The 22,943-nt window shown below is 32.7% G+C and overlaps 1 protein-coding gene across 1 annotated transcript; it reads left to right on the top strand.

Annotated features, from left to right (window-relative positions):
* The first annotated feature begins 376 nt into the window (after nt 1-376).
* Nucleotides 377-19,565, top strand: LOC119636130 (phosphoenolpyruvate carboxykinase [GTP]-like). The gene is made up of 2 exons (XM_038031294.1): nt 377-495; nt 17,526-19,565. The coding sequence occupies exons 1-2, from the start codon at nt 461-463 to the stop codon at nt 19,411-19,413; spliced, it is 1,923 nt and encodes a 640-aa protein (XP_037887222.1). The 5' UTR covers nt 377-460; the 3' UTR covers nt 19,414-19,565.
* The last annotated feature ends 3,378 nt before the right edge of the window (nt 19,566-22,943 follow it).

The following is a 22,943-nucleotide window of genomic DNA, read 5'->3' as shown; positions in this document are numbered from 1 at the left end:
GCTGTGTTCCAGAAATGCCAACTACTATAACGACCTACGTTATCGCGAGCAACTATTATCGTACACAAAAATTTATAAAAAAAGAAAAAAAATAAATTAAAAGAAAGAAAAAAAAAAAAAAAACAAAAAAAACAAACGATCATATATACAAGACAAGGAGAAATATCGAAAATAAGAAATGTTGCTTCAGCAGCCAGACCAGTCAGTAGCGGCTGTTACTTGTCACCGATCACATCACACAATAAAGGCTTAAAACCGTGCGTGCACGCAAATGAAATGAAAAGTGTATAAACTAAAAAACATCCATTGATATTAATATTAAAAAAACAAAAGCAAAGAAAAAAAACGAAATTCTAGAAAAGTGAAAAAAAAAACACTACATATATATTAAAAGAAAAATTTATAGAAATTATTGAGAGTAAAAAAAATAAAAATAAATAAATAAAACGCGTGCTTCATCATGTTTATCAAAACTCTACAATTATTTAACAATAGGTAAGCATATGTGTGTATGTGTGAGTATTACTTTTTAATTAATCAATAGTCGCATACAATGTAAGGAAATTTCTTGTTGTCAAAAACGTGTTCCAATGAGAAAAAAAAAAGAAAAAAAATAAATACCAATTAATCTGCCTTCGCAACGTTGTAGACGTTAGCGGAAATCATGTTATGTTAAAATATTTCTTCTTTATTTAACAGAGCTTTGGGTTTTACAGAAACAAAAAAGAAAAAAAAAAAGAAAAGAAAAACAATAACGAAAATACCGCTGCATTTATGCAATTTGCGGTAGGTTTTGTATTTACAATCGTTACACACTGTTACTCTCGCCTTACGGTTTACTCGTTATACGTATACACGTTTGCGACCCTCGTGTATTGTGTATTGTAAAACGATTTCATTATAGTTTCCTTTAGTTGTTGTTTGTAAACAAATGCATTTCTCGAAACGAAATTCAATATCAAAACAAATGAATCGTCTGCGTTTTTTTAATATCAGCTATAAAAAGAAAGTGAAAGAGAGAAATTTAATCTATTGAATAATAAAATTTATTGTAACGTGTCTGCGATATTTTCAATTATTATAATTTTTTTACAAATTCCACTCTCATTCAATGCAGCGTGACAGAATAAAGTTTCTTTTTAATTTAAAAAAAAAAATAAAAAAAAATAAAAAAAAATAAAAAAATGAAAATGAAAAACTTTAATGATCATTATTTAACATGACTTGTAGTAGCAGTTGAAAAGCAATAAATTCATTTTCTCAAGTCGCAGGCCCGCTACAAGTGTTATATAAGAATTTATTTACTTATTTAAATTATTTAAGGTTAGTTTGTTCAAACAAAGCGCATTGAAATCGTAAAATTTATTTTCAAACGAAAATAATTATTGGATAATGATTGGTGGTAAAGAAATATCAGAAAATTTCAGAATGTTTTTACTCTCTCGGTTTCTTGCTCTACTACTATTTATAGTACCTACGTAAGAAGGCTATTTTCGAAAAGAAAGAATGAAATTTCTTATTGACTCAATACTTAATTTTGAAAAAGTGTTCTTATTATACTTCACATCACTTGTGGTACAGGTGTATGTAACAACCGGAAAAACTCGAGATAGATCCTCATTTTATAATCCACTCAGAAAGTGGTTCTACTTCCTAGCTCCTTCCAAGCCCTCATTTTATTATACCGATCGGCTCTAAAAGTGATTCTCTTTTCAAGTTTGTCCGGATTTTTCCTTTCAATCTACAAGCCGTGAGTTTTGAAATGCTTTGAAGAAATTGGTTTTATCCCAAAGACGAATGTTACTGAAAGCGACTCAGGACGAAACACTATGTCTCGCTCTTCCCACATAAAGCACTACTTTGAAAAGTCGCAATATGAATAGTGTTACTTATTAAGGAATATAGATGATTTCAAAGCGCTATATATGTAAATAGCATCCGAATTTGTCACATAAAAATAAATAATTTATTCATTAAAAATTACTTTAACCCCTTGAAAGATGATCCTTCCTGAGTAGTTTTTTTCAGAATTGCTTCTACGCTTTGGCGAACTCTAATGGGCTTGAATCGAAAGCGTGAAATAAAGCAGAACGAAGCAATAACGACTTATCCATTAGAAAAGGGAATTTTGGAAGTATAACAAAAAAAAAAAAAAAGAAGAAAACGCCGTCGTTTGATGATTTTCATTCGTTCCTTAAAAACTGCCAAGATCTAATCCTTCTAAATATAGGTAAACAGGCAGCGAAATTCTTCCAAAAAATTTTTTAATTCAACTTTATTTTCTTGACTCTTCAGTCGGAAGCTTGACAAGGCTTCACATTTGAATTGCTTTTCTTTTACGCCTTCGATTGGCCCAAGACTCGAGATAGTACTTTTCACTTTGAAGATATTAAGCGAATTAATGCTGTTCTGGTTTTATCAGAATAGTTAAAACTCCGACTTTTGTCAACCTTTGGCCAATAAATGTGACAAGAGTTTAGCTCTTTACCTAACTTTTAAACTCCTAAGTGAATTTGCAAAAAAAAAAAGTAGTAGCAGCCGTTGAAAATTAAGTAAAGCCAAACATATCATTTACTGTATATCGGGGTCCATTGAAAGCACTTTTTTATCGTTCACATCATTCGACATTTGTAACACCTTTACCACGTAGAAATTTGAAGTTTTATTTGTAATACCCAAACCCAGAGAGAATACTTTTTTCGTGAACTAAGGTGTCATCAAAAAAGCGTTGTTGATTACGATAACTGCTTTAAATCCATCAAGGTAAAGAAAACCAGAAGGTATTATGATGATATTTATTTATATTTATTTATTTTTTTTTTGTTAAACATTTCAACCAATGACCGAATAAAAGCAACTATGAAATTTTCAAAGCAAAAGTTGTAATATCTTCCCAGAACGTAGGGAACTATGCAAAACCCTAATTAATGTAAGGTAACAAATGTAACGGATAGAACGAGTTCAGGCAATTTATATAAACGCATAAGAATATAATTCAAACAATAAAAATCTTATAAAAATCTTATACTAAACTGATAAGGCAGAGCTCGGTAGCCACTTGGCAACCGATACTAGACATCGCTGATTCCGAAACGAAAAGTACTTTAAATTTATTAATTACTTGCTTTCAAATAGGACATCGGCAGATTCAGCAGATTCAGGAGTAACTAAGTTGACGTTTTTTATAGGATCCTATATATTGATATTAAATTGAAGACTTCATTTAAATATTTGTGAAAGATCCAAAAAAGGTTCAAAAGGTTGTAATTATATCTACATTGGTCAAGCTTTACGGATATGAAATTTATGGAAAAACAATTAAGAACATTAAAGTTTATCTTTCCTAATAATGTATTAACTTAGCTAGGCAGGAAACACCTAATGCAAAAAATTTCCTAGTATTCTTTAATCAACACTTTTAACTCCGGTTGTCGAGTTTTACGCTTAGCTGTTTATTCAACACTAACTTGTTACTTTAATAATAATTTCAATAAAGTCTTAAGCTAGAAGTTAGGGAATCATTACTGGTTGTGTACAACATGTTCTCTCTCTTATTGGGATAAGTTTAAAAGAGAACGTGGAGTAAGTAAATTGTATGGAACATTATACATTATATTCTACAGCTAATATAAATCTTTGCTTCTCAAGTGAGGGCGGGGGTTAATAATAGTAATTTATCTTGATAAAGACTAACAAAGCCCCAAACGGAACCCATCCTAAATTTCCCAACAAAAAAAAGAGGAATTGCTTCTCAACTGATTCTATTGGCTCAACATAAAATCTAATAGAAAGGAGACCACACAATGCAGGCGTATGTTCAAGTACTGGCCTCACCAAACTTATTGAACAACCTTTCTGTAGCATAAGGATAATCAAACTCTCTGGGCGAACTTTTGATGAAGCCAAGAGCAGTCCTGCCTTTATATGTAAATTGAAACGTAGTGTTTGGTGAAATACTACCCCCTAGTCGAAGAATCTATAAAATATCCCTCTTCTTAAACATTTTTAAATTGAGCTCGATAAAGTGAAATGAGCTCCATTCAGCTAAAATACCTAAATCAGATTGTAGACCACATGAGTACGTTACCACTTTAGAAAAAGAGAACAGTTTAACATCATCAGTGCAAATTAGAGTATAACTGGATTTAATCACCGATGGAAGATCATTGAAATAAAGGATAAATAGAAAGGGGCCTAGGTGACTGACTGACTCGAAGGATCCCCTACGGTCACAAGCAAATCGCCCGCATTGTGAACAATTATTATCTACATTAACTATACATACATATACAATACATATATGAAGAATTACCTCAAGAATAACGGACTTTGGGCTTTTGAACTTCGTCTTCTATATTCTCATGCCTTTTGATAGAGAATGAGAGTAGACTAGATTTGTATGTGTTTGTGTTCAATGGTGGCTCAACGTTAACACAAAAGTCCTTGGGCTTTTTTAATCAAAATTCATGCTCATGCTTCTTAGATGTTAATTTTATTAAATCAAACATACGTCCTTTTAGTCGATAAGATTTATCTGATGAACGTCATTAATGTAGAATTTCTGGATGAAAAACTGAAGCAAGTAATTTCGACAGACTTTTCAGGTTAGCAATGCAACCCTGCTTTCTGAAATCCATTGCCCCTCCTTCAGTGACTATGAAGCATCAGAGAGAGTGTCCCAAATTATTTTCAATTTTTCTTAGTAATGTCTATACCTGATTTTGACCGTTGCGAATTTATCAAAATCATCAAAATTTAAAAACTATAAAGAACCGTTACGTTAAGAAGAAGTAAAAATTACCAAACTAACTCGCTTTGATGGGAAATGCTCATCAAAGCAGAAAAAAATGTGCTTTATTGTATTTATTTGCAATACTATAAATAAATCCATCACTCCTAAAAGTCTGCTATTTATTATTGCTTAAATAATATTGTTTTGCAGGTTTAACAGAAAATTATGAATTTTTTTATATAAACGTTTGCTTTAAATATTCTGCATTAACAAGTACTTAAACGTAATAATTACGTCGGTTGAAATTTTAAATACTTTTTAATGCATATTATTTGTTTTATGATAACTTAAAGAGAAACAATATAATAATTATTCATTAAATATTAAGTAATGAGACATTGGAATAAAATTTAATGTTCTACGTCATCTGGTTTTCTTCTCTTCTTTTACTCATTTCGAATTAAAAAAATTTTCTGGGTTACGTTTTACTACGGAAGCCGGTTTGTTGCAAAAGCAAAACAAAGCATCAATGCTTATGCTTACGAACGCGGTCGTGCGTGCTTGGCTGTTATTACGGCATAGTAATAATACACAAAAACATATTTATAAAGAAGAGAGGAAGAGAGAAAGAGAATATTAATTTTGTTCTCACATAATAAGCAAACAGGAGCGAACATCAAGCAGCAAATTTAGGCACACTTAGCAACAGTCGAAATGATCAGAAAATTAATATGTTTTAAATGGTATGCCATAAAAGGTGGCTTGTGTGTGTTTTATTAGGCAGTTGTTTCATTGTTGTTCTTATTGTTGCTACCGATCGAATATTTTTCATTTGGTTTTTGCTTTTGCTTGAATTGTGCAATAAAATATAGTGTTTGTTATATATGTGAGCATATTTTTATTTTATTTTTGTATGCATATATGCATCGCGAGAGAAAATAATATGTAAAAAACTTTTTTATTATTAATACGTTGATCTTGATATTCATGTACAATAAATTGATGCATATATGATACAAGCAATAACAATAACAATTATAATAACAAGGTCATCAATCATGTCTCTTGGTATACATCTATCTAACACAGCAAGTGCAATGACGATAATAATGATGATGATGAATACGATGACGATAATGTTTTTAACGCCAATTGAAGCGTTATTTACGTACTCTCTCTCTCTCTCTCTCTTATTAAATAAATGTATATACTAACAATAATCAACGTACATCGTATGTCAATGCCTTTGTTAACTAACTGTATTTTTATTGGAAAAAAAAAATTCAAGGCAGGCGGTAAGAAGGAAGAAAAATAAAATTGATGTCACGTTTTTTAGTAGAAAAAATATTTGCAAAACATGTACATATGTATATATAGTAAAAAGAAAAAAAAAGAAAAAAAGCAAAAGCAAAATGGTTGCGCGGTTAGCTATATATCGTGAGAGGTATGATATGTATATGCGTATGCGTGCATGCATGTCTAAATGCATGCCTAGGCAAATTGAAATGTTTTTATTTGCTTCGCATACACACATTCGCTGTTACACTTATATGCACGTACATAAAAAGAATAATAGTAGCGGTGATGATAACCTCGTGTAAGACGAGGCGAGCCCCTTCTTGATTTGATATTTAAGTTTTGTTTTCATTATTGAAAACAGAAAAAATAATAATAAAAAAAAATAAAAAAAAATAAAAATTAAACGAAATCAATACTAACTTATTGAATACATAGATTGTTGTTTATTAAGAGTTGTTTTCTTTTCTTTTTACTTTTTGCAATTCTTTGTTCTTTTTTCTTGTTTTTCGTGTTTTTAAATTTTACTCTATACAGATAAAAAATGGCAAAAACAAAAAAAAAAAAAAAAAAAAAACAAAACCTTTAAAAATAATTAGTAAGAAATATTTTTCTTGTTATCTTAATTGATTTGTATCTCTTCTACTCTGGTTTTTTAATAGTTTTTTTTTTTTGCTAAATAACAAGCTATTTATATACATATAAATTTAAAATGTATTTACGCCCACATAAACAATTCGAATTATTATCGCCTGGATCCGATTTATCAACGAAATAGTGCGAAAATATCGGATGACTTGCAATTTGATAAGATTTAAAATATATTATAAATTATAGCTTTTGCTTATGTAATGCTTGCAGAATTTTTTTTGAAAATAATGAACTAATTATGATATATACATATACTAGGGATTTGTAAAAATGTTATTGTGGAAAATTGGTGCAATAGATGTTTAACAAAATAGTTTCTGTCATTGTCTACAAAATTTTACAATATTTTTGGCAACATGGCGGTATCATGTCGAAGGAACTTGTATTAGTTTAGCAACGAACCAGTTTCGCACTTCCACAATTTTGCCAAGCCATACTGCACCGTTCTGGACAAGTGGTAATCAAGAGTCGTCATGTGTGATGGAACTTCCCATTGGAGCTGCAACAACGTATCCTGGGCATGTGATGGAACCGCATCATTACAAACTTCTGAATGTCGTTGCTGGGATTCGGGAGCAGATTTCTTCAAATAAACAACAAAAGTGATGCATTTGGAAGAAGAAGAAGAAGAACTTAGAGTGCTCCATGATTACCGTCCGCGTCCGCTGAATAAATCAATCATATTAAGTAGAAAACTCTTATTTTATGTAGAGGAAAGTCAAAACCATTGAATTTAACCGTTATATACACTGATATTTCCCATTTCTTTATCATTTGTATTTGCAAAAATCGTGGACCAGAACTTTTGGAAACTCCTAAATTATGTAATATCTACGTGTGTAATTTATGTACATAATATTAACTAACAATGCTTGCTTGGGCGACGGAAGAAGCCATAGAATGCATTAAGCACCGAGATTAATTTTCTTTTTTATATAATCACATTATTAGGAGATCCAAAATTGAGGTTTCTCTCATTGAAAACTGCGGCTACGAAAATCGATGGATCTTAAAACATTTCGAACGATTGTGGAATGAATATGAATTGTGTTTGTTTGGGTTTATTTGTTGCAATTCTGATGATGATTCGTTTTTCGCACTCTGTAAGTTAGTTTGATTGGCCTGATTGATGCTCATTTTCTCGGGAATTTGTGTTATTGGAGGCTTCAATTATAGTTTGATTAATAGCACGACTTACTGCAATTGGTTTTCCTACTTTCCCGTACGATTTTTCCTTTTATAATCACTTTCCTTTCTTCTTGAGAAATTGCTTTGCGGTTTTGTATATTTTGTGATATTTTAATGAAAAAAACAAAAAAAATAAAGAAACTCGCTTTAATACATAAATTAATTAACCAAAAATGTTCTTTTTCGAACCTTTCAGTGATGCTTCATTTAGGCTTTTTTGTGGTTTTTATAGGGAAAGTGTTAATATAATATAAGTTTCTTTTCTTATGAAATACAATTTTTAATCCCTAACATATGAATACAGTATTTAATAAGAGAAACCTTAATTTTCAATACTGACTTTATTGGTCTACTGTATTTTGTTTTGGGAAATAGCAAGAGGCTGAGAGTAATTCATTGTCCTATCGATAGTTGGCCTTGGTTAATCTAACGGGACAGAAATTAGTTGACACGCCAAGAGGACGGGATAATCTAAATGCAAGAGCGACTTCAAGTTTTGTAATGTCGAACCACCCACAAGCATTATAACCTGAACTATTCGATATCAGACGCTTCCGCATGGAAAAGCTGCTCACAGTTTTATTGCTTACGGAATGCCGGCGTATATAACTCGCTCTTACCGGGGTACGGTCGAGCCAATAAGGTGCTAAATGGGCTTCATCTGAGAAATTAATTGGACGACAAAAATCTTTATAATTTTTAGAAATTGTCTTGCGGCGGTTATTGCTTCGAATTTAATCCGTATATATTATCAATCAGCTTATGTCACTAACTAAAACACATAGCTCGAATAATAAAGAAAGAAAGCCTGTAAACAATACTTAACTTAAATGACCTATCGTCAGTGGCCATAGGATGGAACGTACAGTCTTTTTTCAAAATATCCCTAATTCGACAGCTGTAGAGTGCAATCCCATCGGATGATAACGGATTTTATTGCCGACAGTGGTGTGTTACCTAATCGGCGCTTCGATCCAGAAGGAAGAGGATGTGCAATCTTCTTTTCCACTATGCGTCTGCTCGAATCGAATCGAGCCTATCGGTCCCATTCCATTCCGTTTTTACTTGTAGTATACAGCGTCCCTATAATACTCACAAGAGAATAACAAACCAATGGGTGGACAGTAAAATATGCTTATCCTACTTGGCATACATAGGAACAACTTACAACTACGTGCAAGACCAAAACAAATCCTGCGGCTTTTTACAGTTATTACTAACAACTTTTCCATGAACACTTTGCAAAGCCTGTTGAACGGTATAAACGTAAAACAAGCAAAAAGATTATATTCAGCTGAGAAAGAATATTTTATTCCCACCAACTTGATCTATTTAAAAAAAAAAAGAAAAAGAAAACCAAATTATGATGTTTTTCGCATTGCTGGTACTATGTCGTTGATATTTGCAATTTGTGTGTACAGACTGTAGGATCATTCAGAGAATACACTTTTTTATTGTTGCGCTTAAGTAGTTTTTGACTAATAATTTCATTTTTTTGCTTTTGGAGGTGGAGATGTCCGTAGTTTATCTTGTACTGTAATCATATCCTTAGAGTTATTAGGCCCACTTTCAATGCCAATCTAGGTACAAAGACTTGCAAAATTTTTCGTCAAATTGGAAGCCAGCATTTTCACTTTTGCAATACAGGCATTGCACGGAAGGACATCCGGACGTACCCGAGTTAATATAAAATTTGAAGCTGATCAAGTAGGTGTGCCTCTTTATGGAGTCTCTTAGACCTTTTTATGGACGCGACAAGTTCTGACAAAAAGAATGTACTCCCTTCCTTCGATGGTGGATATGAGGATTTATATTGAAATTTTTATTTTTAAGTTACTCCAAGTGGGTATCAAAGATTCCCCCGAAAGCAAATACCAAATTCATCTTGAAACTGTGAATAATAAAGGTTATCTCCGAAATGGAGAATAAAGTTTTCAAATTGTTAGCGCACTACCCAGACAAAGCTGCGTATATATTTTCGTTTCCTATTCAAAAGCCGCGAACAATTACTAAAATACGTAAGGGATAGTTAGCTCACTGTTTATTCAAAATATTTACTCTTTCCTGTGTCTATGCTATGTGTTGCAAATACAACCATTGACTTAGCATACTTCAATGTTTGGATTGAGTATCTAAAGAGTCGCAACTACTCTTTGTTTATATAAAAATTTCTTGTAAAAGGCGTAAGTCTACTGGAAAACATTTGTGTCAATAACAATACAATTTTTTTTTTTTTTTTTTTTTTTATATACAATCGATTGTTGATAAACAAAAATATATATAACTGCTCGCGATATCGGTAACAAATAATATACCAAAGTTCTCTTTAAAAATAAAGAAAAAAAAAAAAAAATTCGCTTGAAAAAAGGAAATATATATATAGACTTTTGAAAGTGGAAACCGATCTTATCTAAGTATCAGTGGCATGATGGCGGCCATGACAAAGAAGAATAATTTTCTTGAGGGCAAAGACAATGTGAATGGCATTTACTATTATTATTATACTTTGCACTTTGAAATACAATCATTTATTATAGTACAATAAGAATAGGAATGAATTGTAGTTTTATTGATAGAACAGAGGGTTTATCTTTGTGAATGCTTAAAAAAACAATACATCTAAACACACTTTTCGAAATATTTGCAAAAAAAAAAAAAAATAAAAACATTATATTATTTTTTATTGAATAAAATGAATTCATTCAAATGAATGAATGAAAAAGCTGTTATCTCTTTTAATGAATATATAAAAACGAAATGAAGACAAATAAGAAAAAAATAAAAATAACAAAACAAATAGATTAATTCACTTAATTTATCTGTATTTGTATTGCAATCAAAAAAAGAAAAAAAAAAACAAATATATAGAATTTGCGTCCGGCTTGAAACGAACTTCGAGTACCCTAATTTAGTATAGAAAACTTTGAATGCCATTAGGAAACTTAGGTGTAAATATCCGGCAAATAACACATATAGTCAGCGAATAAGCAAAGAGTTTCTGTCGAGGGCAGATGCGACCGAGGGATTTGCCATTCGTTAATAGAACAGAACACCGCAAGGTTCGTCGACAGCTGTAAACTTAATACTCGTTAGAGTGAGCCGATAATCTCCAGTTATCAAATTGTTCGATATCGTCATCTATAAATCCGCGCCAAAATTTTTCTTCTGAAAAAAAAGGCTTAAAAATTCTTAAAACAATTGCAATTCAAATTCATCGGCAACGGAACGGTTTTGTAAATTTCGTTCTTGCCGTTGGCAGCACAAGAGCTTACACATAACAAATTTAACTCATTCCTTCAAGTTTGGTACTCATTTCTAACTATAGGATGAAATGATTACAATTGAATACGAGAACGAGCGTAGAAGCACTACTCTGTGTAGGCCTTAGAGCATAACTGCGTATACCTACCATTTTAAATCATTTGTTCAAGTCTTTCATTCACCTCACAGAATAGCACTTTACATGATCGCTTACCATTTTCCAGAATCCACTATGTATTTTAGGTTTCGCCTTTTTCTTCTTAAAATTTATATTTTATCGTGAACAGTGTACAAATTATCACCTTTACCGGTGCATATATTGTCTTTTACCTACGCAAAGTATCAAAGGTCTCGCCAAAAACGCGAAATCACATACATCTTTTATTGATTATTCCCTCTCTAACAAGATAACAAATGACGAGAGTCACTCAATGACTATTTGCTGTACATGTAGCTATGTGAGTGCAATGCCTGTACGAATGCAAGGCTTAAATGAAATGTAGGGTAGAAAACGATAACATCATTTCCATACCTTCGACTTGAAGTTGAATTTGTTCTCAAGCAGCACGCACAGAATTCGACGCACGCGAAATGTGATTTTAATAGGATGGCCCATGGTATACGGTATATGACATCGACGAAACCGAGTGATTTTAATTTCATAAGTCAAGGATTGCGCATAGTCTAGTAAGTAAGGAATGCGAACATCAAGTGGGAATGCACGGGTTCAATTCCTATTTTAGTAAACCACACTTTAATTACGTTAAGCGTTCGATATTGGTTTCATAACTCAATGACCACACTCTACATCTCTCTCGCCACTTGCTTCTTTTAGATCATCATGTTGATACACATATATAGAGAGTACCCCATAACTGACGTTAGGTCACTAAAAAAAATATGTAAGAAAATTAAATACAGTTCACCAAAAATACATGAGAGTCATGCATAATGTATACATCAATTGTTGCCATAAACATTTTCCAAGGCAAGCATTCCTGCAAACTACGTCAGACCTAAACCTGTGTAAGCAACAACCAATTTATGGGATAACCAGGCAATGCAGCAAAATGCTCGCTAACCTAACTCAAGAATTACATCTTTTGTTATTTATATATACACTTGTAAACTTGTAACCACTTTCACAACACTATAACAGCCCAAGATCTTTTTCGTGATTGTATGACATTAATTGGATTAGATTTTATGTGTGTGTGCATTTAGAACTCACTACATGATATATTGACACGATAATCGGCAGCTATGAATCGATCCTTGTCTTCACATATTTGATCGTTTTAGAACTTAAAAATATTGTTCAACGCACAATGGCTGCGTTACATATATGTTACGGTTTACAGCGAATAGGAATGTCTTTAGTTCAGCCCTATACTAGCAAAGCTGCTATCTCAATCTCTATAAAAATTTTTAAATCGAAAAAAAGAAGAACTTAAATGAAAGAATCCATAAACAAATAAGAAGCAAGAAGAGAGAGAAGAAAGCTTGTATACATCTAGCTAAGAGACATCACGCGTGTCTTTCTGATCCAATTTATACTTTAATCGCTTACTTATCATTTATCAGGTGCTTGCATGTACTTTGATCATTTTTTCAATTGAAAAAGGCATTTATTGCCAAAAATTGTTACAATATATATAAATAGAAATATTTTTCATCATTTTCTACAACTTTTCGCCATCTTTCTGACAAAATAACAATACCGTGTTGAAAGAACGATATTGATTTGACCGCGATCCAATCATCGATCCATTCTCCCACTTCTTCAGCATTTCGCAACCGCGTGCTAGCCGAACCATGCTGCATCGATCTGAACAAGTGGTAATCAGAAGGCGCTATGTCCACTGAGTACGCTTGGAGCAGCAGCACTTCCCATTCGAGCTAGAACAGTCCATTCTTGACAACTCCTGCAACGTGTGGACGAAATGACATTTTCAGGCAATTCGTGTGTTGGCCTTTGAAGCCGCTATTGCTAGCCCCTTTTTACAGCAATACATCGTCCAAGTTATTCAATTTGCGTCGGTAGACGTCTACAATGACAGTTTCATTACGATTCTGCAGATCGTAATAGACTACATCTCGCTAATCCCACCATATGCATAGCATAACTTTAAGTCGATGAATATTCCGCATCGATGTCGATGTGTGTAGTTCATCTATGACTTTTTGCCTTTGTGATTCGGAAGTAAAAATTTAACGCCCCCTATGCAATTCCGTATATTAATGCTGTATAGTCCCATATCGATCTATATGTACTCGATTTTACTGCCCATTGTTCATATTGCTGAGCAGAATAATTTGCTATTTATGCGCATTTAAGCAAAAATCTGCGCATATTTCGAAACATATAGATTAAATAAGAATGTGATAAGTATTTAATATTCATAGTTATGTATAAGTGTATGTAGTATATATACACATATAATACAAATATTAATATATATTTAAAAATTTTTACCAGTTTCTACCAGTTTGACTACGATAAACGGTCAACTGTAGTGTGTTTCAAGTTAATTTCAAGTTTTTGTTCTCTCTTTCTTTTATTTCAATATTTATGATTTCGAAACGCATTAAGATTAGTAATTTATTTTTTCTTCAATTAGAAGTTCAAGTAAGGAAGAAAAAAAAAACAAAAAAATTATACTCGTTCCGTCAACCCTTACGCATTCATTCTTGTTAGGCACACTTAATGCTTTAAAGTTTCTTTTGACTAACGGTCGCGTCACGAGTCAGAAGTCCATAAATCACCTAATAATCGCAAGTTGATCAAAACCTACAAAATTAAAATCTGCATTAAGATGAAGATATTTGATAATTTTTTTGGGATAAAAGGAAACTTCAAAGAATAACAATATTGGGTGAGGAAAAAAAATATTTTGAAGCAAATAAAAATGCTATAGTGAGAGATGGCCTACTATTAAACACCCTACATTATTTAGCTTAATAGAATTATCTATATAAGAACTCCTCAAAATAAGTTGCAAAAGTGATCCGATATGAACTATTTTCAATAGCTTTCATCCTTGGATCAAAAGACGTTCGTCAAAATCTCTGAAAAGTTACACCTTGTGAGATAGAGACAAGAAAACAAAACGGACAGACGGGCAAACAAGCTTAAAGTGTGACTACGAATCGATCGGTATAATACTCGATAGAAGTAAACATAATCGCGCCCGGCAAGTATTTGCCTTAGTAACCCAACTGAGACTTTCCCACAGGTGTCACCGAAAAAGCGTCACCCTTAGAAAGCAAATTTGCTGGACGTAAACTGACGTGAACAACAATCAGCGAAAGGAATTTTAAGTAACGTGAATTCACGTTAGCGATCGCGGATGTCTTAAACTAACTAAAGATACTAGAGTAGACCGGAGATAGAGAAGGAAAGGAAATGCTGGAGAGAGGTGAAAATAAAGTACAGTAAAAAGTAAAGAAAAGTGTACTCAAATGTAAACGAGATAAAATATGTTTAGTTAATTCTTTGGAAGTTTGGCAACCGATTTAAAATATTACAATAATTAATAAAAAATATTCGAACTCTTTCCTTAAGCATAACCATGAGATTCATATGGAAAAGTAAGTTAAAAAAAAATTATTCTACGCATACCTAGTAAAGTTCCTGAATCAGAGACCACTAACCTGGTACAAATTGTCAAAATTTTTAGGAAATCTATGCTCTAGGTATTAATCTACGCATCTTAACTTTAGTTACTCCTAAATGTCATGTAAAATCATCACATCTTACGTCAGTAGACGAATTTCTAGTGTGATTAGAATCGCAACACACCAGCTGTTGTGTTTATTCTCAATACATTTACAAGGTCGAATTTCGGTTAAAAGTTGTTGTTCTATTAGTAATTCTACGAACTTATTGAATCATAAATAAGAATAAAAAAAATTATGCGTATGCTCTCCTTTCGTAATCGTTCTGGAAAGTGTAACTGTTACATAGGAAAGTCGAATTTATATGTATAGTCGAATATTTAATTCTCTTAAAAACATTTGATAATAAGAAAAAGTTCGTCAGTTTGTTATTTAAATATTCAATCAGCAAAACAAAACAAGTTAGCGTTTGCATGAATACGTTAGAAATCTTCCAACAAAATATATTAATAAGAGTACATGTATGAGTATGAATATGAATTTGAATGTGAGTGTGAATATGACTATACATACGAATTGAACACTGATATGAATATGAATACGAATATTAATATGAATTTGAATGTGAGTGTGACTATGATTATACATACGAATTGAACACTGATATGAATATGAATACGAATATTAATATGAATATGAATATGGATATGAATATGAAACTGAGTATGAATATGGATATGAACATGAAACTGAATATGAATATGGATATGAATATGATTATGAATATGAAACTGAACATGAATAAGAATATGGATATGAATATGAAACTGACTACGAATATGGCTATGAATATGAATAAGAATATGAATACGAATATGAATACGAATATGAATACGAATATGAGTAAGAATAGGAATATCAATATGAATAAATAAATATGATTATGAATATGAATAAGAATATGAATAAAAATATGAATACGAATATGAATAGGAATATCAATATGAATATAAATATGATTATGAATATGAATAAGAATAGAAATATGTGCAGATATGAATTTGAATATTTATCAGTAGATTGGAAAACTGTGTGCGCACGGAATGTCTACGAAGCAATTGACGAGCAGTAAAAATTTTAAAGAAATTAAATTAAAAAATTTTATCTGGGTAAGCTCGACCATTAAATAACCTGCACCATTTCGCTGATCCCAGTTGTTTATTCACTTTCGTTATAAAATGGCGAAAATTACACCTTCTTTTCCAATATGAAAGGACAATTTTGTTTGTAGCCTTTATAGGTGAGGCGGTTTGAGCTTCGTACTGATGTAGTCCAAGTTTAGCAAAATGCAAATTCTTGTCGTAGATGTTATTATTTTTCGCCTATTCTCGTGATTCTTTAATATTAGATTTTGTGCATTTTAAAGTCTTTCTTTTAAAATCTTAATAGTTTTCTAATTAAACCTAAACAGGGTTTTCAAAAGTAGACTCCGGCGATTCAAATGTGATACAATTGAGTTTTATATCAAATTAATATTATGGAAAAATTTAGATCAAAAATACTAAAGACCAAATTTTTTACACTATAGGGCACTATATCTATGGGAAGTAGTCGCTGGAAGTAATCGGACTAAATCGATTGTTACTAGCGTTCTTTATCAAAGCAAACCATGGAATAGATGAACATAAAGACATGCTTAAAATGATTCAGGAAATGATTCTGAACCGATCGGTTGAGTTTCTCGTAAACCCAGTTGTCATAGACATAGGCAAAAATCTAACTTACACTGTACCACCAATCGTGTAGCGTACAAAAAGAAAACTTATTTATGTGAACAAATTTTTTTTTTTTTGAAAAAGCTTTATATGAAAGCATGTTATGTATTTCTAAAGCAAAAAATTGTGCTTTTGGTCTCAGATTCGAAAAATATAACAAAAGAAATGAAGCGATAATCGTCTGACATGATATTAAACAACAGCCATAACATCGAGTTCAATGTACTATTTACATATATTTTCATTTTTCAAAAATTAAATCTATTTCTCTTTTAATAAATTTTTAGTTTTAAGGAAATGAGAGCATTATTACCATCGATCTTAAGTGGAATTTGTAAAGAGATTTCTATAAAAATATTGCATAGAGTAGGTGAAGGCGATAAAAGTAGATGATGAAATATCTAATAAAAACAAATAATACCAAGTACAAAAAGTTGTATGCATGCATGCATGCATGCATGTATGTGCGTGTGTGTGTGCGTGTATGTACACTCATTCTCGCAATTATTTGAGACAAGCCTCTATTTGTAATGTTGACATATACCGATGACAATACACATTTCACATGCTTTGACGATCCCCTTTTCCTTTGCTTTGCATTTTGTGTATATTCAGCTGTTATCTGACTTTGCATGCACAGTCAATAACACACACACATATGTACATGTTTTCTTTTTTTTTTATGTTTATTTTAAAGTTTAACATGTGTTTTGTTATTTGCTTTTTCATTTTTTGTTAAAAAAGAAACAAAAACAACAACGACAACAACAGCAATAGATGATCGTTGCGTTCCTATAGCATTTATTTTCTTTGTTTTGTTTTTTATTTAATAGGGTTTCTGTTTTTGCTTTGTTTTGATATCAGTTTCGTAGCCAGTGAGTTTTTTTAGTTGAATAGTGGAATTTTTCGTTTCTTTTGACTTTCTTAAGAAATAAAATGTACAGTTTCTTAAGATACTTTTAAAATAAATTTTTTTCTTTTTTTGCTTTTTATTATATTTTTAGTTTAAACTTCTCCATCCCGCAATATAAGTTGCGTCTGTTGTTACGTTCCTTTACCAGCTTTCAGTATGGACATCCCTCGCAACTTACTAGCGCTGTGAAAACCTATGTGGAAGATTGCGCTGATCTTTGCCAACCGGCAAAGATACACATCTGTGACGGTAGCATAGAAGAGAGTACGATGTTGCAACAGCTTATGCTAAAGCAAAGAACCATTATACCCTTAACTAAATACGAGAACTGTTGGTTGGCACGCACCAATCCTGCTGACGTTGCCAGAGTTGAATCGCGTACTTTTATATGCACACGGGAAAAGGAACAAGCCGTTCCGGTTACCTCACATGACAAACCGGGCATTTTGGGAAATTGGATATCACCCGATGATATGCACAAAGCTATTAAGGAACGTTTTCCGGGCTGCATGAAGAGTCGCATTATGTACGTTATACCATTTTCAATGGGTCCGGTCGGTTCACCCTTATCTAAGATAGGTGTAGAGATTACCGATTCACCTTATGTAGTGGAGTCAATGAAAATAATGACACGGGCTGGTACAAAAGTTTTAGAGGAATTGCACCGAACTCAAGGGGAATTTGTGAAATGTTTACATTCGGTGGGTACGCCTAAAACGGGCGGCATTTCGATGCCTTCGTGGCCTTGCGATCCGGAACGTACTATAATATTGCATAGTCCCGCCAATAATGAAATTATTTCATATGGTTCGGGTTATGGTGGAAACTCTTTATTGGGAAAGAAATGTTTTGCTTTGCGTATTGGTAGCACAATCGCCCAGCGCGAAGGATGGCTAGCTGAGCACATGCTCATATTGGGCATAACAAATCCTGAGGGCAGAAAGATTTATATTGCGGCAGCTTTCCCTTCAGCTTGCGGTAAAACCAATTTAGCAATGATGACACCCACGCTACCAGGCTATAAGGTGGAGTGTGTGGGCGATGATATAGCCTGGATGAAATTCGATAATAATGGAGTTTTAAGAGCCATTAATCCCGAAAATGGTTTCTTTGGCGTAGCTCCAGGCACATCGGTATCCACGAATCCAATAGCCATGAAAACTATATTTCGCAATTCCGTGTTTACAAATGTTGCCTCTACGTCGGAAGGAGGTGTATTTTGGGAGGGCATGAGCAAGGACTTGCACAAGGGTTTAACAATAACCGATTGGCTTGGCAAGCCTTGGTCCCCAGATTCGGGTAAATTGGCTGCTCATCCCAATTCACGTTTCTGTACACCGGCTACTCAGTGCCCCATTATCGATCCATCTTGGGAAGATCCGGAGGGCGTGCCTATCAGTGCTATACTCTTTGGCGGTCGAAGACCGGTCGGTGTTCCTTTAGTCTATGAAGCTTATAATTGGGATCATGGCGTTTTTATGGGTGCCGCTATGCGCAGTGAAGCTACCGCTGCTGCCGAACACAAAGCCAAAGTGATAATGCACGATCCGTTCGCTATGCGTCCCTTCTTTGGTTACAATTTCGGTGATTACCTAAGCCATTGGCTAAGCATGAAATCACGCGGTAAAGTACCAAAAATTTTCCATGTCAATTGGTTCCGGAAAAACGCAGACGGTCAATTCCTTTGGCCCGGTTTTGGCGAAAATTCTCGCGTACTCGATTGGATCTTTCGTCGTGTTGAAGGCGAACCTTGCTATAAAGATTCGCCCATTGGTTTATTACCAAGCGATAATTCATTAAATATGGACGGTTTGAAAGGAAACGTTGAACTAGAACAATTATTTGATATACCAAAAGATTTCTGGCAACAAGAAATTAAAGAAATTGAAGAATTTTTCAGTATACAAGTTGGAAAGCATTTACCTCAACCGATAGCCAATGAATTGCAAGGCTTAAAGGACCGCATTAAGAAAATATGAGAAAAGGATATAGATTAAAAGAAAATTTCAGACTGATTTTTATTATTGTAAGCGTGAATGTATAGATATTTTGTGTAAGCGTATTGTAATAAATTTTCCTTTAATTAAAATGTATTTAAGTGTGAATGTCTGGCTTTTAATGTTTTTCTTCCCTTCTCCAGCAATAATGTTATAAAATAAAACATGTGTAAAAATGAATAATTAGTTTTCTTCTATCATATTTCATTATTATTATTGCAAGACAAACAAGAAAAACTGTAAGTATTCAACGAATGGGAGATGTTTTCTCAAGTGCACTTGTGGCACAACAATATATCAAGTTTGTGCCAATTTATGCCGCAGCCAGAAGGACTTAAGATAGACCCACAGTTATACACCCACACCAACCTTGTCTGTCCGTCTGTCCGTTTTAATTCCTTGCGACACAAAATTTTGCTACATCGAGATGATTTGGCTGATAAGTTTTTCATTCATTTTAAATGACGTGGCTCTTAACCATAGCTTTTTCGTCGTCAAATTCATAAAATCTTTTGTCACGAAGATTTTAAGAAATCTATTTACGACACGACTCGACCGATATCACCACTGCCACTCTGTTTTTCTCATAAACGACTGAAGCTGTAATGGCGTATCATTATTGCGATCTACGGAGTAGAAAAATACTAATTTATCTTAAGCACGAGTGTTTCTTCCTAAATTTTCATTTACATTATTTTCTCTATAAGAATCGTCAGATGCAAAGTTTAATACTTTATTGTATTTAAGGTGTTGCCAGATAAAAATATCTGACAGTTATGTCAACAATGCAGCGATCAATCAATCTACTCACCTCTTTTAATATGCAACTACATATCCACGATCTTTGTTCATAGATTAACACTTGCATGAGTCCTCTAAATTATTATTCGTTTCGAAAACATCAGTTTATGTTGGTTTGAAATATTTTCTTAAGAGTTTTTCTTCTTCTTCGAAAAGTGCATGGAGTCATTAGTAGATGGTTCGCTAAATGAAAAATTTCCAGAGGGAAAACAAAGTTTTTTCCTGAACCTTGGCAAAGTCAGAGATTAGTTTCGGTAAAATATTTCTTTAATTTTGTTAAATTATTTCTTTTCATTTTTCATGAGCGCGTAAAAGTCTTCTAAATGCCGGCATAACTCAACACGAACGTAAATGTTACGGTTGACATTTGAAGTATATGCGCAATAGCATTGTAGTTCTTGTACTGACACGTAAAATATTACAGCGTGAAGGTAAGTAAATATACTAATAAATAGTGTCAGATTTTACGATTTTGTGCCGATAAAAATACGCCCAAAACTAGTGACACTATTGGCTTTGGACGTTCAAGACTCTTGACGCACGTAAACACTGTTCATCGATAGTCCCCCAAACTCCCTAAAAAAGTGTCGCATAGGGTGAATTTTGAATCTTGACATCGCCAAGGGTTGCATTACCAATCGATATTAAACCTTGTGAGGAAAGCCGGCTAGAAAAAATGCTTGGGTTTTGGATGTCGCTTGGCATTACACACAAACCCACCCGGAGAAATGTTTATCTGCTAATCTCTTGTGAACAAGTTTGAAATTATTTTTGAATGACGAAACTTTATGAACAAAACTGCAGAGTTTGCGGTGACAACGTACAACAAGGACCGACCTGGAAAGGAGGATAAGGTGAAGTGTAGGCAGCAAGAACCATGTTGAGCCCCTAAACCCTTTATCCATATATTTGGTGAGGTTGAAAAAACATTGTGCGCCGCAAACGGTTGCGGCTGGATAGCGTAATAGCCTCAGAGTTGAATCATTGATAATCCAAGGAAAAGTCCAGATATGTCAGTAAAAACAAAGATATATATTCCGACCATTTTTATAATTTGAGACGTACTATATAACTGCTCATTAGAAAGCAAGAGTAATTAGCGGCAGAATTTTAAATCATCACAGTGTCATTTCTTTCTGCCAGACTGTTTGGATGATTTGTTAATGGCTACACAAGATCCCAATTTGCACATTATATATATATATATATATATATAAGAACAAAACTGACCGAAAGTTATGGAATGAGATAAAGTCCCTGAAGATTTTTATGTATGTAACAAATCCTTAACATCTTTTAGAGAATAGGAATATTGAAAATTTCCTCATATTCTTTCTTAGGTTCAATATCAATCAATATGCCTCAGGAATTTAATTTATTGTTAAAAACAAAAAAAAAAATAAAAAAAATATTTATATTAACATATGAATGAAAATTTTTACTCCAGGTGTTCTTTTGAACTGCAATAACATTTAATGATTATTAATAGTCGATTGGTTATCGAAATTGAATCATATATATATATATATTATGATAGTGATAAACTTAAATAAATAGAACAATAAATATTTTCTTTAATAAAAAATATCAATAAATTGATAATTTGCTATAAAATATATTTATGAATCCATATGCAATTCATTTTGTTATGATATTCTATTAAAAGAAGGTATAAAGTGCGAAAAACACGAAGGGGTTATCACTTGACTATATTATAACTTATAAGAACCAGTAGATTAATGGATCACGAAAAATGCAACCGTTTCGAGATTTTTCTAAAATTTCATTATTATTTCAAATATGATAATAAAAAAGAAAGATTTTTTTTTTATTTGTTTATGTGTCCATGAAATGAGTTAATTACTAAATTATTATTTCAAGTCAGTGAAATAATTTGCAATCTGTTGTCTACAAGCAACAGCTGACACACCTCTACTTTATTAACTAAAAATTCTTGCTTATCAGTGAAACTTTGTAGAAATGACTGATGTACAAATAAACAAAAAAAAAAAAAAATTAACGAAAAACTAAAGCAATCATCAGCTTATGGTAGCACTTATATTACTCCGTAAAAGGCAAAGGAATTGAAAACTAAAACCTAATTAATTCAATTAAACAACTACTGAATATTAATCTATCCGCAGCGTTTCATAAAAGTTTACGTACTGAAGATATGCTTCGCTTTAGCAATTTTTCTGAACTTCTTGGCAAGATTTCATAAAGGATTTATTAGTCGTTATTTACTGATTGAATCTTCTTCGCTAAACAATCTCGCATTTGTTGTTAGGTGTTTGCACGATTTCGCTCTAATCGAAAGAAATGAAGCTGTGTTTTGATTTCATTGGGCGGTGCAAGTACAGCAAGTATTTGCCCCCGTTTGTCGTTTAGCGATTTTAAATCACGTTTTCATTTCTATTTATAAACTCTCGCTACTTATTATCTGTATCACAATACTCGAATTACGGCAATTAAAGAAAATAAACATTGATAGACGAGTGTTTATGAAATTGAAGATCAAAAAGTAAAAGGGAACCGAATCACTTACAAGCAATTAACCGATAGAAACCGATTATTAACAGATGAAACCAGTGGTTACTTGTTTTTGTAATTCTCGGTATAATAAATATAATGAAAGCGCATAGGCATATATAAGCAAATGCCTAATGAATTTTTACCTTTTCTCCGAGACGATATGCACCTTAACTCAGTCG

The sequence above is a fragment of the Glossina fuscipes genome, unplaced genomic scaffold (genome assembly GCF_014805625.2).
Source record: "Glossina fuscipes isolate IAEA_lab_2018 unplaced genomic scaffold, Yale_Gfus_2 28, whole genome shotgun sequence".
In the NCBI taxonomy this organism is placed as follows: domain Eukaryota; kingdom Metazoa; phylum Arthropoda; class Insecta; order Diptera; family Glossinidae; genus Glossina; species Glossina fuscipes.
Note: the sequence above shows the minus strand (reverse complement) of the source record. Positions and strands in the feature narration are given on the sequence as shown.

What these genes read in the sequence shown, in the direction of transcription:
- LOC119636130 (XM_038031294.1), top strand. Translation starts at nt 461, where the DNA reads ATGTTTATCAAAACTCTACAATTATTTAACAATAG. An exon ending in CTACAATTATTTAACAATAG is followed by an intron (nt 496 to 17,525) that starts GTAAGCATATGT and finishes TTATATTTTTAG; the next exon opens with TTTAAACTTCTCCATCCCGC.